This window comes from Ochotona princeps, chromosome 21 (assembly GCF_030435755.1).
Source record: "Ochotona princeps isolate mOchPri1 chromosome 21, mOchPri1.hap1, whole genome shotgun sequence".
Lineage (NCBI taxonomy): Eukaryota > Metazoa > Chordata > Mammalia > Lagomorpha > Ochotonidae > Ochotona > Ochotona princeps.
Genome location: NC_080852.1, coordinates 33,964,611 through 33,982,126, shown reverse-complemented (window position 1 = coordinate 33,982,126; position 17,516 = coordinate 33,964,611). Strand labels below are relative to the sequence as shown.

The 17,516-nt window shown below is 58.9% G+C and overlaps 1 protein-coding gene across 1 annotated transcript; it reads right to left on the bottom strand.

Annotated features, from left to right (window-relative positions):
* Positions 1-632: 632 nt before the first annotated feature.
* Positions 633-16,218, bottom strand: MCM2 (minichromosome maintenance complex component 2). Its single transcript, XM_004581696.2, has 16 exons — positions 16,082-16,218; positions 15,470-15,699; positions 13,525-13,700; positions 13,170-13,424; positions 12,369-12,588; positions 11,924-12,131; positions 10,580-10,714; positions 10,159-10,350; positions 6,326-6,419; positions 5,359-5,609; positions 5,111-5,237; positions 4,652-4,764; positions 3,672-3,920; positions 1,932-2,114; positions 1,427-1,582; positions 633-1,063 (listed from the first exon to the last, which is right to left on the bottom strand). The coding sequence occupies exons 1-16, from the start codon at positions 16,085-16,087 to the stop codon at positions 953-955; spliced, it is 2,706 nt and encodes a 901-aa protein (XP_004581753.2). The 5' UTR covers positions 16,088-16,218; the 3' UTR covers positions 633-952.
* Between the last annotated feature and the right edge of the window lie 1,298 nt (positions 16,219-17,516).

The window sequence follows — 17,516 nt, the reverse complement described above, 5'->3', positions numbered from 1 at the left end:
CCACACACCCCCAGTCCTGCCACACATGCGTGCATGCGCGCACACACACATACACACACCCGCCTACCGCTAGATTGCCAAGGATCCCACACAGATGTTAGAGGTCACACTGCCAGACCGCAGTTCCCGAGGAAGGCCCACATTATTTTTCATTTTGACACCTTCACAAACAAAATCACATTTCCTAACCTGACCCACTTCCGACAGAAACCTGAAATACAAGATGCAAAAGGCATGGAAAGCAGGCCCAGGGTAGGACACGAACAGAGAGCTGAGGCCCGACAGACGCCCGTGTTTGCACTTCCAACAACTTTATTAAAAATCCAAACTCTAGAAGTAAAACTTGACTGTACAAACATGCGCGTGAGGAGGAAATGGCCACGCAGTAGTGCACGGAGGAGCGCCGCGATGGTGACGGACAGCTGCGTGGTAACAGGTGACCCTCAGGGCCCACATACAACTCCCAGGGCTGCCCCAACTTGGGGAAGTCAGCCCCATCACTTCACAGGGAATAGGGATCCTGCAGGCAAGTGCTGGTCGCCAGGGGACCCCTCACGGCAGTCCGGAGGAGCCTGCAGGCCAGAGCAGTGAGGAAGGACAGACACTACCCCACGGCTCTGTGGCTGAAAGCGGCAGCAACAGCAACATCCACATGGGGATGCCCTGCTGACCCAAGGTGCCGGGTGAAGACAAACCAGCTGTTTAGCAGCTGGAGGAAAAAAACCAAAGCCTGTCCACCCAGGGGTGAGAGAAGCAGGAGGTAAAGCCAAAGAATCCAATACCTTCCTTCTGGGACAGGCCCCGAGCCCAGGAGACCAGCTGCAGCCGCGGGCCGGGCAGGCCTGAGCCGCAGCGCTTTGGGTTGAAGCCTGCACACAGGACGGAGCGACAGGGCGCTCGGCCCGGTTTCCCCCTGCCAGGCCCGGGGGAGTCTCTGCACCCAGGCAGGGCCTCAGAACTGCTGCAGGATCATCTTCCGCTTCCCATCGTGGCTGAACTTGTTCATCCTGAAGAGCTCGCTGTCATAGAAGGCCGCGAGGTTGTGGATGTTGATCTGGCGAGCCTGGAGATGTGGACAGCGAGTGAGCCAGGGCTCCCCGGAGCTCCTGCCGTCACTGCGGGCAGGTACGGACAGCGGCCTAGGGGCTGGCGCTGGGAGCCAGGCTTTGACCTCCGCCCCGGCCCTCTGCTGTGGGGGGCGAGCTAGGTGGCGGCTGCCTGTGCCTTTCTCCACCTCCTCAAAACAAGGTGACAAGATCAGGACTCTCCTCACTCACCTGGCATTAGATGACACGCACATGGACTGTGAACACTCAATCCACGGCTGTCCCTAGGGGCCAGCCCACCTAATGACCCCCACACGGTGTGCACGCCCTCAGCTTCCAGAGCAGCACACCCTGACTGTCACCTCCGTTCGTGCCCATACCTTGTCCACCAAGTCCTTCTCAGGGACCTCGATGGTGTCCTGCTGGGCCCCGAAGCGGTTCCGCTGATAGGTCACCTGCTCTGCCACCAACTGCTTCAGTATGAAGAGCAGCAGCTCGTTGTTATCGCGCCGGAAGGAGAGATAGCGAGCAAAAGTCTGTAGGAAAAAGGACAGTCAGACTCCCCCCCGAGAGCCCAGGGCGGCCAGGATGTAGTCAGACACCACCCTAGAGCCCAGGGCGGCCGGGGTGCAGTCAGACACCCCCGAGAGCCCAGGGTGGCCGGGGTGCAGTCAGACACCCCCCGAGAGCCCAGGGCGGCCAGGATGCAGTCAGACACCCCCGAGAGCCCAGGGCGGCCAGGATGCAGTCAGACACCACCCTAGAGCCCAGGGCGGCCGGGATGCAGTCAGACACCCCTGAGAGCCCAGGGCGGCCGGGGTGCAGTCAGACACCCCCCGAGAGCCCAGAGTGGCCGGGGTGCAGGCCCCAGTGCACCCCGCCCACCTTCCGCATGCTGCGCATGACGCTGAACTTCTGCGTGTCAATGAAGCTCTCCAGCATCACGCGGATGGCCATGTTCACGTCGTCCTCTATCACGTAGTCCCGCAGGTGGATGCGTGCGTGGGCCTCGGCCATGCGGATCATGGACTCGATGTGACGCACTGTGATGGGGATGCTCCCCGTGGCCTGCGGGGCAGCAGAGGATCAGGCCCTGCTCAGGCAGGAAGGGAAGGCGAGGGAGCCAAGGGGAGGAACTCTCAGCAGCCAGAAACAAGCCAGCTCACACAACGGGTAAAGTGGCAGTTGAACTGTAACCTTCTGGTTCTTTTTTCCCTCTCTTTATAGATTGTTTTTTACTTGAAAGGCAGAGTTAGAGACACAGATGGATATCTTCCATCTGCTAGTTCACTCCCCAAATTGGTCACAACATCCAGAACTGAGCCGATCCAAAGCCACAAGCCAGGAGCTTCTTCTCGGTCTCCAGTGTGGGTGCAGGGGCCCAGGGATGTGGGCCATCCGCCAGTGCTTTCCCAGGCATAACCAGGATCAGAAGTGGAGCAACCAGGATGTGAACTGGTGCCCACGTGGGATGCCAACTCTTCAGCGGGAGGCTTATCCTGCCACACCATGGTGCTGGCTACTGGGTTCTTTTGCAAAGAACACAAAGGTGCATGGGCCAAGCTGCCTACTTGCAGTGTGCCACAGTTGTGCCTGAGAAGTTCTTCTCCCCCTGTTGACCACTAAGCAGTTCAGAGTTCGTCATGTTTGTGGCCAGCTATACTTCCTACTGCCACATACTGAACACTGCATGATCCAGGGCCATGGGGGGTGACGGGGAAGAGTCAGAGTCTATGCAAATTTAGGTAAATAAACCATTGCCTTGAGAAGGGGTGGGCAAGACAGGGCCAGCCGGAGGGGTTCTGCAGCGCAGCTGCTGTGTGCCACCCTGAGAGTCTTGTTCCAAGGGGAGCACTGTGGCCAGATACAACGGGGGACACCCACATTCTATGATCAGAGTGCCAGGGTTCAAGCTCTGATTCTAGTTTCCTACTAATGCACTTCGTGGGAGGCAGCAGGTGACGGCTCGAACACGTAGGTCCCTGACGCCCAAGCCGGAGACCTCGCTCGAGCCCTGGGCTCAAGGCTTGGCCTTCATCCAGCCCCAGCACTGTGGGCACCTGGAACCAGGAGGAACAGCTCTGTCTGGCTCTCTAACTTTTTCAATAAAAGGTAGTAAATAAATAAAAGCGAAAAGATAAAAAGGAATTAGAATGAAGAGAAGAGGGAGATGAAAGGAATAAAAAGCCTTGCTCCGTTACGTACCAAAATTAACTCAGCTCTCACCTTAACTTAGGTGAGATTTAGCCAAGGTCAATTAGGGAACTTATCCAGTTTTGTGACCGAGTTTGTCAGAAGACTGGCCCTGACTCTAAGTCAGACAAACACACACCCCCCTAGGAGTTCCCTAGCACATGGCAAGGCGTATGCTGTAGCGCAGCAGTTGGTCCCCTCACCCCGTGGCAGACCTTTGGGGTGCAGGAGGGAAGAACGTGGGGCTCCCTCAGCCAGCTATCTGTGTGCTATCACCACGGGCAGGTCCCAGTGTCGGGCACCAACACCAGACAACCCGAGTGTCATTTCCCAGTCTTCCTGCCCTGCACTCTGGGGACTGCCTGCCTGCCACCTGCTGACCACACAAGTCCACCCTACACGCCCCAGTGCCCCCAGCCCAGCAGTCCTCACCATGGACTCTCGGCGCAGGTCGCTGTACATCCTGGCCACCTTGTCCTGGTCCATCTGGTTGAGCTTGGGGTGGACCTTCTCCTTGGCGTAGATGATGTACTTCCGGAGGACCTCTTGAGGCAGTGGCTCCACGCCGTACGTGTTGGGCAGGGCAGGCTCTGGCGTGTTCCCACTGGCCAGCCCCTCGTCCTTGTTGCTGGGGTGGTGTCTGACATGGCTGCCGACCACAAAGCGGGCCAACATCTCATCCTACAGCGAGGAGGAAGGGTCGGTCAGCCCGGGGAACTGCAGTGTGCCATATGGGAGACTGGCACTCTCGCCAAGGACGTGTCACACCACTGTGTCCAGGCACCAAGCACACACTGCTAAGTGTGTCAAGGCCAGCAGGGGGAGATGAATGATTTCAAACTTTCAGGACAGAAAGTAACGCGTGCCAAGAAGACAAATAGGGAGATGAACCTGAAGGACCCACAGCATCTCAGCTGAGTGTCCAGCAGATACACGGGGTGCACCAGCACGGCACCCCAGGAGGGCAAGGCCTGGAGAGCAGCAGAAGAAGCAGGCAGGTGCAAGTGGGGGTAAGGAGCAAGCGCACTGGCCGCCAGGGTAGCCCAGACGGAGCTCACGGGCCCAGGATGCAGACTCCAGTCACAGCCGAAAGCTGCAAGTGGCTGCTAAACGGCTACGCTCCCATGTGGAGGGTTCAACAGGTGTCAGGAGGGGGCACGAGCAACACCCAAGAGACCAGTGCAGCAGCACAGTCCCTCAGGCCGGAAGCACTGGGGAGCAAGTGGCCTTAGGTACGGCCAGGACTTGCTGGAAGAGTTAGGATTATCAGACTGGGAGGGTGGTTAGTGTGGGGCCGGTGAAAGAAAACAAAGTCCGGACTTTGGGACATGACACAGACTGAGAGCACTTGTCACACTGCAAAGCCCCAAGCCTCACATGAGGACCCCAAACCCTGGAACAGGGGGCTGTACCTGGACTGGGTCCACTGTGTCCCTCACAACACACAAGATATCAAAGCGGGAAATGATGGGCTCCGTGAGGTCCACATTCTCTGAGAAGGTCAGCGAGGGGTCGTAGCGTCCTCCTGAAACACCAAGGCACCCCGCATCAGGGCTGGCGTGCCAGCCTGTCTCCTCTCTGCCTTGGGCAGCCCCCTCCAACCCAGGTTGCAGCAGACGTCACAGGAGATGGGGGCATTAGGAGAGCAACACTGGATGGCCTTGCAGCACCTGCTAGCCATAGGGCACAGCACTTTCCCCCCGAGCTCTGCTTCGAACAGCCTCATTTCAGCAGAAGCTCAACAGGCTCACACCCAGGCCCACGCCCTCCAGGGCAGACCTCGCATATCTTGTGAGAACACTCAAAGTCCCAGGTGTCCCCAATCTGACCTCGCCCCCTTCTGTCTGCTTTCAAGGGCTTGCCGAGGGTACCTATGGGATTGGCAGCAGCGATGACGGTGCAGCGGGCCTGCAAGGAGGTGACGATGCCGGCCTTGGAGATGGAGATGCTTTGCTGTTCCATAGCCTCGTGGATGCTGGTTCTGTCCTGGTCGTTCATCTGCCGGAGCCAAGCACCATCAGCAAGACCCCGCCTCTTCCTGTCTCAGGAGGGCCCCAGCTCTCTCCATTAGCCTTCTCTTCCCCACGCAGCCCCAGCCCCGTGTCACCCAGGGACCCACCTTGTCAAACTCATCGATGAGACACACTCCCCGGTCAGCCAGAACCAGGGCCCCGGCCTCCAGGGTCCACTCCCTGCTGACCGGGTGCCGCTGGACGTAGGCTGTGAGGCCCACAGCCGATGCGCCCTGGCCGGTGGTGAAGATGGCCCGGCTGGACACTTTCTCGATGTATTTCAGGAACTGGGACTTCGCTGTGCCAGGGTCTCCACACAACAGCACATTGATGTCACCTCGCACCTTATGCTTGCCACCTGGTTGGGGCAACAAAGAAAGGGTGGTGAGGGGTTGGGTGGGGGACCAGCAGGTACCCCAACTCACTCAGTCTGTTTATGAGCAATGGCAAAGGCACAGCCTCTCCTAACAGGGAGGCACTGCACTACGCCAGCAGTCACCCCAGCCTGATCACCTGACCCAGAGGAACATGCCCACAGGTACAGCATACCCAAGGCCTCCTTAGTGAATGTGGAAAACCGCAAGTGTTTTCAATCTCCCCACAGGACTGAGTGAACAATGCCATACAGGTCATGACGTGACGGTTTCGAGTAGACCCGCTCTGCACACAGGCAGGCCACGGAGAGGGGCAGGTCAGCGGGGATGCTAGGGGCTGGCAGGCCTTGGGGCACCTGCACAGGGAAGCCAGGCTTTGCACACACCCACATACCCACACATTCATCTGACTGGCCCCTACAGCTGCGAGGGGCAGTGTGTGCTGATGGCACCCTCATCCATGGTAAATATTTCTGTTACTGTTGTAACTACCACTTAACACAAGAGAAGCAAAGGCAGGTCTATTCCAAGCACCAAGGCCGGCAGCCACGGGTCGGTTCCCAGCAAGGAGCAGGTCAGACCCAGCCTGACGTCCCTGACCAGTTTTGCTCCCCAGTACCCAGCAGGCCTCCCCAAAGTCCCGGGGAGAGACAAGCTGCCACCACCCAGGAGAGGAACAGGTGTGCCCACGGTTGCTCACCTGGGTTTTTGGGCTCCCCTCCAAACAAAGCCAGGGCCAGGCCTCTCTTGATGTCCTCATGGCCGTAGATGGAAGGGGCGATACTGGCAAAGATCTGAGGAAAGGGAGGGGGCGGGCGTGAGCGGACACAGGGCACTTGCCCACCACAGCTGCAGCCCCAGCAGGCCTGCCCCGACTCTAGGCCTTTCCTGAGACCCACAGAACTTCAGGCCTTTCTTCACGTTCACATTTCAGAAAGTGCTTTCCCCAAGATCACAGATCAGGAGTGGAAACGAGACGAGAGCCCCAGCCAGAGCAGTGCCCTGTGTGGAAGAGACAGCAGGTGTCACCGTGCCCGCCGCCTTGCCCGCGGGGAGGGGGTAACCAGCCAGCCCTCAGAGGCAGGCGCCCGGCGAGCGAGACCCACTATGTCCTGGAGCCATGTCCCCCAGGAGGCTGAGACCCGTAAGTCTAAGGGACAGTTCTTAGAGCGTGTGTCAGAGAGAAAAATGTAAACTCCGGGTGGAATTCAGACACAGACTTAGTGACATCAAAGAAAACTCTTGCTTGGAGGAACTGCATAGCTGTACTGTTTAAAACCCTCAGTGCCAGCTGCCTTGCCCACCCCACCCCGGTCCTGCAGGGGCAATGCTAAGGCCCCCTGCTTCCCTCCTAACTGGACAGAATGAGAAGCCTGGGGCAGTGGGCCCCGGAGCAGGAAGCTGGCATTGGCCCTGACAAGGTGGCCCACCCCGTCTGCCGACACACTTCACGACTCTTGAGATGTTCCCAAACACCACTTCCCACTGCAAGGAAGCAACACTCCCGTTTCTTAGGCAGTGACCAGCGCCAGGCCTGGGTGGGAAATGTAGCAGAGCAGCCTGCAGTAGCTTCTACCAGAAGGGCAAAAGAGTGACCCCAAGACAGCCAGGGTCCCGTCAACAGAACTCAGGAAGACAGAACCCTGCTAACACGACAGTCACCCGGGAGGCAACTGCAAATCAGCTCAGGGTTCAAAAAACTGGCAAATGGAGAGGAATTAGAACACTCCCATTCGTGCCACCAGGCTCCTCCTAGTGGGATGCACAGCTCCCAGAGAGGCTCCTTGCCCAGAACCTTCCTTGGGATCTCCATGTGGGTGCAGGGTCCCAAGGCTTTGGGCCATCCTCTGCTGCCTTCCCAGGCCACAGGCAGGGAGCTGGATGGGAAGCGGAGCAGCGGGAATATGAACCAGTGCCATATGGGATCCCAGCGCATACATGGCAAGGACTTTAGCCACTAGGCCACCACATTGGACCCAGAAATTTTTAAAGGTAATACAATCAGGGAAATGTGAACATTGACTCAATTACTTCACGTCTGGGTTCACTACCTGGTGCTGGCTCCTGACTCCAGCTTTGTGCCACCCTCAAGGACTCAGCTGAGTACCCACCTCCTGGCTCTAGCCACAGTGGGTACACAAGGGGGGTGAACTAGCAGGTGGAATCATCTTCTTTCTCTGCTTCTCAACCCCCCCCCCGTGTGTGGCGTTGCTATAGCAGCACATCGTGAACTCAGACCTGTTGTCACAACATCTCACACACACTCACACAAGTCTTCTGTGACAGTAAGTTCTCCAGGCCGAGTTAAGTGGCAACTGGATGAAGCAGCTGCGGGACACAGGGCAGGGAATGCGGTCTCTGGAGCCACACTGGCCATGTGACCACTGGCAGTTTATTTAAACCCATATGCCTCAGTTCACACATCAAAGAAACGGGCCCAGATGAAACCCATGGCATTTGGGTTACTGCCTGGAAACCACCAAGCCCTCGTCAAGCAAACACCGAGTGTCCACCAAGAACAAAGTCTGTTTTGTTGAACCCTCCTGTGCCTTCTTGCGCCCCTGCAGCTCCAGCTGGTCATGCTAAGGCTGCCAGTCCTTGACTTCTATCGCCATAGCCCGTCTCCCGCTGCTATCTTTGCAGCGGGCAACCCTGCAGGATGAGGTAACGTCTCCCTCCAGACCAAGACCGCTCCCTGCTGCCGTGCAGGCCGGATCCCAGGCTCCGGCCCCCTGCTGTCCACACCACTGCAGCGTCTGGCAGGCCTCCCCGGGTGATGGCGGGGAGCAAAAGCGCCAGGGCCCATGCTGCCCGCTGTGCCCTCTGCCATGGACCCAGGTTATCAGGAGAATTAAAAGGTTTGCCCCAAGCTGATGGGTGGGACAGAATCAAATGCCAGATCCTCCAGGGAGTCACTGTTTTCTAAACATCATTTCATTTCATCCTCCAACACCCCTGGGTTCATGCGACTCTACAGAGAAGCCAGGCTCGGGTCCCAGCATGTCGCCTGGATGACAGAGGTAGGACTGGACCTGAAGCTAATGGCCCAAATGGCTTAGGCTGGGTCCCCCAAAGCCCCTCAGGCAACCCCCTCCGAAACGGGGCTACTGCATGGACACCGTGAGTCCAAGATGGGATCCGCAGACTGTACGGGAATGTTCCAAACCTCCCTACAGCAGCTTTGGCAGTTCTGACTTCTCTGCCAACCTGGAAGCCGTTAGCACTCACCACAGCCAGGGACCACTCATACTGGCTGTCTTAAAAAAAAAAAAAAAAAATGTCTGTAATTTACTTGAAAGGCAGAGCCAAGGGACCCGGGACGGCAGACAGCTGTGCCCTCAGGAAGACAAAGGCAAGGAGAGCACATGCATGTGGAGGGATGCCAACAAGCAGGCAGAAGGCACAGAAGTGGGACAGGCAGGGCTGTGCGTGGGTGCCAACGGCCATCCTGGGCCACTGGACTCAGGACCAGTGAGGTGCTGGGCAGAGATCCAGCTAGTCACTACAGCCTTCACTTACCAGCAGGGCTGACCCTGTCCCTGGGGGGCTCACACCCACCTCAAAAGACACGGTTAGCAAGCCCACAGGAAAGCGGAGCCCTCAGCACCTGCTTCCTTGGCCCGAGTGGAAGCGAGAATGTGCATACCTGCTCTGCGTGGAGGGGCCAGGGCGCAGGGGTAAGCCACCAATGGTGACACTGGCATCCCATATCCTGTATCGGAGTGCCAGTTTGGGTCTTAATCGATCTGCTTCCAACCCAACTCCCTGCTAATGTGCCTGGGAAAGCAGTGGGGGCTGGCCCAAGGGCGTGGGCGCCTGTCACCTGTGGGGACTGGGATGGAGTTCCTGCCTCCTGGACCCACCCTGGCTGCTGCAGCATTGAAGGAGAGAGCTAGCGGAGAGATCTGTCTCCTTGCTCTCCAAATACAAAAATAAATCTTAAAAAAATAAATAAAAATAAAAAATCCAGCAATAAAACCCAACAGAAAAATGAGTGGAGGAAGACAAAAGGAAGAAATACGAGATGAGAATAAGCAGCCAGTGTGAGCAGGAAGGAGTCCAGGCCGGGAAGTCTGACAGAGAAATCCAACACCCCCAACCCCGTGAAATGCCTACATGCAAAGACACTACCACAAAGCCACGTGGGGAGCCTTCCTGCCCGAGCAATCAATTGCCATGGGTCAGGGCTGGTTGCCAGGGAAGGTCCACGAGCCAGGGTCACCCTGCTACTCGGCCTCCACCTTCACCCTGGTCAAGGTGGAGCAGTCTGCTGGGGCAGTGGCAAAGCCCCAAGGCCTATCCATATGCAAGGGCCAGCAGGCGGCTCCACCTCCCAGCTCGCACACCAGAGCCAGAGCAGGGCACCCCATCCCCAAAGCCCACACACAAGCACCACCCCACGGGCACAGGTGGTGACGGAGCCTCAGACTGTGAATTACAGTAAGAAGGACACCTGGTTCCTAAGACCAGGAAGTCAGCAGCAAGGATCCTGCAGCCACCGCTCCCCAGCAGCCCCGGCCCCCTTCCACCTGCCTTCTCCCCAATCTGCTGGTCCTTCGACAGGCTCGTGATCATCTTCACGTCCTCGTCCGTCAGCTCCCCCACGGCAACCTTGTTGTCCTTCTTGGCCACATGGTTGGCCAGGATGACAGTGGCGAAGACGGGAAAGCCGTTGGCGGTGTTGAGGGAGCCGTCGTAGTTGTTGTGGTAGATGCCGGTCAGCTCCTAGGAACATCAGAGGGCAGAAGTCAGGGGCCAAGCGGGAGCTGGGTCCGGCTGCCTTGATCCACTTGCCTCCCGCTTCTAGTCCGCCCCACCATGCTTGGGCAGCCGGTAAAACCAAAGGAGAACCATTTGTAGCCCCAGCCGACCCCCCTAAGGAAGAGCTCTCTGTCCAGTTCTCAGCCAGGTGCCCCTGGTCCCGTGCCGCCCCCCACGCGTGTGCATCACGTACAATCTCATCTCCAGGCTTGCAGCTGTCCACCAGGTCAGCCAGGAGGATGGCGTCCTTGGAGCGGGGCAGCCGGCCAGCTGCCACCTTGCCTGGGCTCTCCTGTATGCGGATGCGCTGGTAGTTCTGATAGACGGTCTGTGAAGGACACACAGAGGCTCGGCCGCCCTTCCCTGGCTCCCCTGCTAGGTCACTGACCATGACCTCAGTCTCACAGAGATGACCACGGCAGAAAGGAGCCCACCATGCCCCAGGTGGGGACAGGCAGACCCAGCCCTAGCCAGCACCACCCTGTAACGCCTTCTTCCCGCTGCCCTCAAGCACCTATAAGATGCCACACAGAAGAGCCACGGTGAGCCAGGCTGTTGGGGTTCAAATCCTGGCTGTGACCTAGAGCACGTGACATATGGGGAAGCTGGTGCTGTGGCAGCAAGGTCACAGTGAGGCTCAGTCAAGCCACAGACCCAGCACCCAGCACAGCCTTGGTGCACAGCAGCTAAGCAGGAGCTGATAACACCAGCATTCTATACTGGAGGTCCAGTCTGAGTCCCCGGTTCTCTCTTAACATGCCTGGGAAGTAATTGGACCTGTGCCACTCGTGGGAATCAGGAAGGAGCCTCTGGCTTCTGGCTTTGGCCTGGCTCAGACTTTGCTCCCTCTCTGTTGTTCTGCTACTGTTCTGTCGGTCAATTTCCTATCCATTACCTCACCACTGTCTCAAAGAGAATGATGTGGCAGTTAGAAGCACACACTCTAATTCAAAATGCTTGAGTTATGGAGCCATTGTTGCAGTGTAGCAGGTAAAGCTGCCACCTGCACTGCTGGCATCCAAAATGGGCACAGGTGCAAGTCCCAGCTGCTCCTCCTCCAGTCCAGCTTCCTGACAGTGAAATGGAACAAAGCAATGCCAGTTGGCCCAAGTGTTTGGGACCCTGCCACCTGTCGTGGGAGACCCGGATGAAGCCCCAGGCTCCCAGCTTCAGCCTCATCCATTTCTGGCCATAGCAGACATCTGGGGGAGCGAACAAGCAGACAGAAGACCTCTCTGTAACTCATTCAAATTAACAAAATCTGGCTTCCATCTGGCCCAGCCTCAGCCATCGTGGCCATTTAACGGAGTGAACCAGCAGATGGACGAACTCTGTTTTTTCTCTGTAATTCTGCCTTCGAATATACAAATGACTCAAAAGCAAATTTTGTCTGAATTCTTGATAATACCACATGGGCCAAGCCAACCCGCTGACCTGACAGACGTGGGTCCACCAGGCTCCCTGCTGCCCGCAGCTGTGCGTGCCCGACTTTCACAAGCCCAAGGACGGTCAGGCCCTGCAGCCTGGGCGCTCTCACCTCTTCCATGTTGACTTCGAAGGGGCCAGCAGACTGACACTCGGGACAGGAGCCCGGCTTCACCTCCTGGTTCTGGGACTGGCAGAAGGGCCCCAGGACGAAGTTGCACTTGTTGCAGTTGTACTTGACCATGCTGAGCTGGGGCAGGACGCCTGTGCAGCTGGTCACCACCCCACTGGTGCGGATCAGCTGGTTCAGGTGCAGCTGCCTGTGCAGAAGGAGAGAGAAACATCAGAGGCCGAGGCTGCTCAGATCATACGAGGCCAGGGCTGCACAGTAGGGCACTCTGTCACACAATCCGGGAGGGGGCCAGGCCCAGGACCCACCCCAAGATGCTCCCGCACAACCAGAGCTCCCCTGGCATGAGGCCCTCTCCAGCCGCACCCTACCCACCCACACAGCCACCTTTCTGCAGCATCTGAGCTCTAAGGCCCCTCGGCCTCACCTGAGCGAGCGCAGCTCCTCCACCAGAGGGAGGTGGGAGATGCGCACGTGGATGTGGCTGGCGATGCGGTCGTACTTGGGGTACATGGCCAGCACCACCTCCAGGGCAGCCTCATCGAAGATCTGCAGCAGCTCGGCCGGCGCCTCGGGCAGGAAGTAGGCCAGCACGTGCTCCCGGGCCGCCAGGTCCTCGTAGTTCACCACCAGGCTCTCCCGGTTCTCTGGGGGCCAGAGCGAAGGCGTCAGTACTGGCCGCCCTAGGCCGAAAGTCACCCCCGCCTCATGAGGAAGCAGGGGACTGACACAGCCCAACCCAGAAACACAGAAACATGTCGCTACTTTCTAATCAAGGCAGCAGCCCACACTTCTACAGGAAACCTGTGCACTTTAAAGCCTATCAGAATCCACCTTGGTGAAGCTGGTAGCATAGTGCCGCAGCTTAAACTGCCACCCGTGACTCCTGCATCCTCTACGGAAGTGCCAGCGGCCCTGCCTGGGAAAGCAGCACAGGACAGCCCCGGCGTGTGGGCCCGTCACCCGCATGGGAGACTCAGATGGAGTTCCAGGCCCCTGGCTCTAGCCAGTGTGACCACTTGGGGAGCAAACCTGTGAGTGGAAGCTCTCTCCCAGGGTCACTGTACCTTTCAGCTACTCAGAGCAGAGTGCAACCCAGCTGGCTGGTCCCGGCAGAGCCAGGAGTCCCACTGCAGGCCCTGGAAACCCCGTTCTCTCAAGGCCGATGGACGTTCCCTGCCACCTTGGTAAGGCCAACCAGGGGGTGCAGGCGTGGAGGGAGCCCCACCTTTGCACATGTCGCTGATGCGCTCTTTGAAGACGTTGTGGCCGTGGCTGTCCACGTGCGTGCGCAGGAAGTTCTGGAAGCGGTGGTGGATCTCCAGCCGCGGGCCGGCCATGCTCGCCCACTCCCGCACCGAGTGGCCCTTGAGGTCCTCCAGGTTCTCGATGCTCTCGATCATCTCCTCCTCGCCGTCCTCTGCGGCCCGCTCCACCTGACGGCGCTTGCGCGTGGGCCGCTCCTCGTCCTCCTCGTCGCTGTCTGCAAACGACGGGGGCGACCACAAATCAGGTCTTTCCCGGTGCCCCTTCCAGCCTCCCCAGGCCCCCATGCATGCAGGCAGGCATGCATCCACACCTACCGTACAGGAGTCCACGGCGCATGCGGCCCAGGCCCCGGCCGGCCTCCCGGTCACGCTGTCGCATGACCCGTTCGGCCGCCTCCCTCTGACTGGCCGTCAGCTCCTCCACGTCCTCGTCGTCCAGCGCCAGTCCCTCGGCCTCGTAGGTGTCCAGTTCTGGGATGGCACGGTAGTCCCTGCGAAGGTCCCACAGGGAGTGCAATTAACACTGAGGAGAAAACCCCAGGGGAGCCCTGGCCTACACGGGGCAGACACCCGCAGGGCTCTGCAGTGCATGGTTTGTCCGCGCTACGGAGCGGAAGTCAGCCTGCAGACAGGACACACTCACTCAAACTACGCCGCCCCACGCCGGACACCACAGGGCAGGTGGCTCTGAACATCCGACAAGGCAAAGGAGCCCCACAGTTTCAGGCCTGCAAAGGCTTCCCAATGCCACTGACTTGTCCCTGCTTCTCTCTGCTCCTGCCACGCTCAGGCTCCCCGATGCCTAGCCAGGGCTTACGCAGCCAGCCAAAGCTGCCTCTGAAACGCCCCCGCCAGCACCCGCAAGACCACCAGGGCTCCCTTCCCCTGTGGCCCTCTACCAGCTTTGGTCTTCCCGATCCCACGATGCCGCCCCAGGACAATCCTCTCCAATCCCTTTTGCCAGATTTTTTTTTTTGTTTTTTTTGGCAGTCAGTGCTGTCAAACCACCAATCACATCCCCTCTGTCACTGCACCCGAACGGACCCAGCGCCAGTAAACCTGTGAGCTGCTCAGGGTCAGAACTGTCTGACTGTGAGCCTCTCAGGCCACACAACAGACCTCCAGGGAGTTCACGTGTGTCTGTGTGACTTCACCGAATTTTAAAACCCTCGCACCTCAAAGACGTAAAAGAATGACAATGGCAAGCCATCGGTTAAGGGCAAAATGTAAATGAAAGAGTTGCAAAGTAAATGAAAGAGTTCACCTATCCAGAACAACTAAAAACACTCAAAATTCAGTAATAAAAACTAGAGCGCCCGGTGGCGTGGCCTAGTGGTTAAAGTCCTGACCTTGAATGCACCGGGATCCCATATGGGCTCCGGTTCTAATCCCGGCAGCTCCACTTCCCATCCAGCTCTCTGCTTGTGGCCTGGGAAAGCAGCAGAGGACGGCCCAAGGCCTTCGGACCCTGCACCAGTGTAGGAGACCTAGAAGCTCCTGCCTTTGGAGCAGCTCAGCTCCAGTGCTGTGGCCATTTGGGGAGTAACCCAGAGGATGGCAGAGCTCGCTCCCTCTCCCTTCTAAGTTAAATAAACATGTCTTCATTAAAAATTTAATAATAACAAAAACCCAACATCCGCATCAAAAAACAGGCAAAGGAGCTGAACAAGAGATACAAACGGCCAATCAATACACAGAAAGGCACTTGGCGTCATCAGTAACCAGGGAAACGCCAGTGAAGCCCAAGGATGGACCAAGCCATATCCACTAGGGTAACGTACTCAGACGGGCAGCAGGGGCTGGACAGGATGTGAGGAAATTGGAAACCTCCTGTTCTGCTGGATAATGGGAAAGGACAGCTGGCATTGTGTGTGGTGCAGCGGGTTAAGATGCCGCTAGCAATGATGCCAGTGTCCCAGAGTACAGGCCAGGTTCACAGAATGTTTGCTAAACCAACTCTTACACATTCCCCTCCATCATCACATATAAGTCGTGGAACACCAGGCTCACAGTCTCCATCATTCTGGGTTGGCACTTCCTCCTGGAGCCTCGAGGGGCTGCTCCCAAGGGGTCATGCTGACATCTGGGCCTTGAGACCCTGTCCTTCCAGGATCCGTTTTGGGGTGTGCCACCCTCATAGACCCCGGAACAAGCTGCACCCAAACCGCCTGCCCACACGTCTCCCAAAGCCAAGATGCCCGGGCGCTCTGCAAAGCCCTCTGCCCCAGGAGAAAAAGTCCTGGCCCTTGGACCAAAGTACCTCTCCATGCCCTCGCCAATAAGCTCCTCGCCGTCCTCCTCCTCCTCCAGGGGCCCCTCGGTTCCCAGCAGCCCCTCAGACTCATCCTCGAAGGGAGGAAGGTCGCGGCCGGGGCTGGAGGTCAGGGCGTCGGTGCGCCGGGAGCTCCGGCCGGGGCTGGAGGTGAGCGGATCGTTGCTTCGGCGCCGGCGGGCCGGGCTGGACGCCACGGTGAAGGACTCGGAAGATTCCTGCAAGAGAAGATGGAGGCAGTGCGTGAGGCCCGACCTCGCCTCCGTCCTTCCTGCCCCGCTGAGCACCGGGGACCGTCCGCCAACACCTGGTAACCCCCTCTTCCAGCAAGAACTTTGCACCTGAGGCTCCAGCGGCAACCCGGAAGGTGAGAAATAAAGAAACGACAGCGGCGGGGCGGAGATCACCACGCGGACTCCATTCGGCGGATCCCGCCCCACCGACGCAAACCAGGGCACACACCGGAGGCGCTCAGCGCGCCCAGCCAACGAGCTCGCCCCCGACCCCGGCAGGGCGCCGGGAACCAGAGACCCAGGGGAGCGCGCAGGCTCCGCATCCCGACCCCGCCGGGGCCCCGCGCGCCCCGCACTGCGAGCTCACCGCCATGGCCGAAACGCGTCTTCCCGGCCACTACAGCAGCAAACCAGTTTTCGCGCGAAAAGTGGCTCACGTGACCCGGCAGAGCCCGGGAAGCGTCCGGAAAGAGGCGGCGTCATGACGTCGCTCTCCCAGCGGCGCGTGGCGCCCACGCCCCTCTCGATTGGGTACTCAAGGGGCGGGCCAGAGTTTGGCCCCGCCCACTCCACTCTACCCGGCGCTCCCATAGGGCCAGCCAGAGTCCGGCCACGCCCACACCGCTCTTGGCCCCGCCTCCCGGGAGAAGTCCTGAAGGCTGGAGAAGCGGCTGGGCTCAGCGAGGAGCAGCGCCACCTGCTGGCCGCACCGTCTGAGTTTTGCTGCGGCCATTTTGCGGAGGAAACAAGCGAGGCCTAGAGCCTGGTGTTCTGAGGCTTCGTGACTGTCCCCACACTAACCATGCTGGCCCTGTGATAGGGGAGGCCGCGTAGTAAGTGGCCTCTTGGCTCCCTGCGCCCACAAACGTTGGTCCCTCACTTCATCACCATAACTCTCCATCCTCACAAACCAAGAAGCCAACCCCTGGCATGGTCAGCCATTCCTGTGACTGGACAGCCGTGTGACTTCGCTGATACCATCCCACCTCGTGGCTCTGGGATGGCTATCAGGGAGCCCACAGCGTGTCACACGGTCAGCCGTGGCCCGGGGAGGGGTGGGCTGGCTCCCTCGGCCCCTGCGGTAGGACGGGGACCACAGCCGCGAATGGCAGCACCGACACAAGCCTTGCTCCCCGCTTCCCACCCGCCAACTGGTCCCAGCCTCGGTCCAGAGTGGGAAAAAACCCAAGTCCCCGTATGAGGGTGGTGGCCTCTGCCGTCAGCCTCCTCACGATTAGAACACAAATGCTTCCAGCCCAGCTGGGCTGGCACGGGTGTGTAATTTGGGGTGGGGAGGGGGCAACGGTAATAACTGGGTGTCAGGCGTGCCCAGATGGCTGTCCTCGGGACCCTGATGTGAGGGCTGGGAGTCATGGTGGACAGCTAGCTGCTCTTCAAGAAAGTCTGGAACAGGTGATGGGATGGGGAGCCTGCCAGACGCGGGCACAGGCTTGGTGGAGTCCAGGAACAGGTGCATGGAGAAAGAGGAGGGGGTGGATAGAAGATGAGGACCCCGAGGTCCGTGGGGCCTCACCAAGTGGGAGGGACAAGGACAAGAGCAATCAGGGAAGGCTTCCCAGAGGAAGCTGCCCGATGGAAGGAGAAGAGTACGTCCCAAACGCTGGGCCTCAGGGTGCCCTGCCGTCAACAGTGACCAAGGCGGCTAATGACCACTCCGCAGCGTTGTTAGGGTTTGGGGCGGGCGTCCAGACGACGCCCAGTAAAATGCTGGTCCGCCCTGATGGAGGTCTAGGCTGCGAGGCACGCCGGGCAGACGCGTCCTTCACAGGAGGGCTTTGCGT

Coding starts and splice junctions, on each gene's coding strand:
- MCM2 (XM_004581696.2), bottom strand. Junction 12,132..12,368: donor GAGGAGCTGCGCTCGCTCAG/GTGAGGCCGAGG, acceptor CCTTCTGCACAG/GCAGCTGCACCTGAACCAGC. Junction 5,238..5,358: donor TCATCGATGAGTTTGACAAG/GTGGGTCCCTGG, acceptor TGGCTCCGGCAG/ATGAACGACCAGGACAGAAC.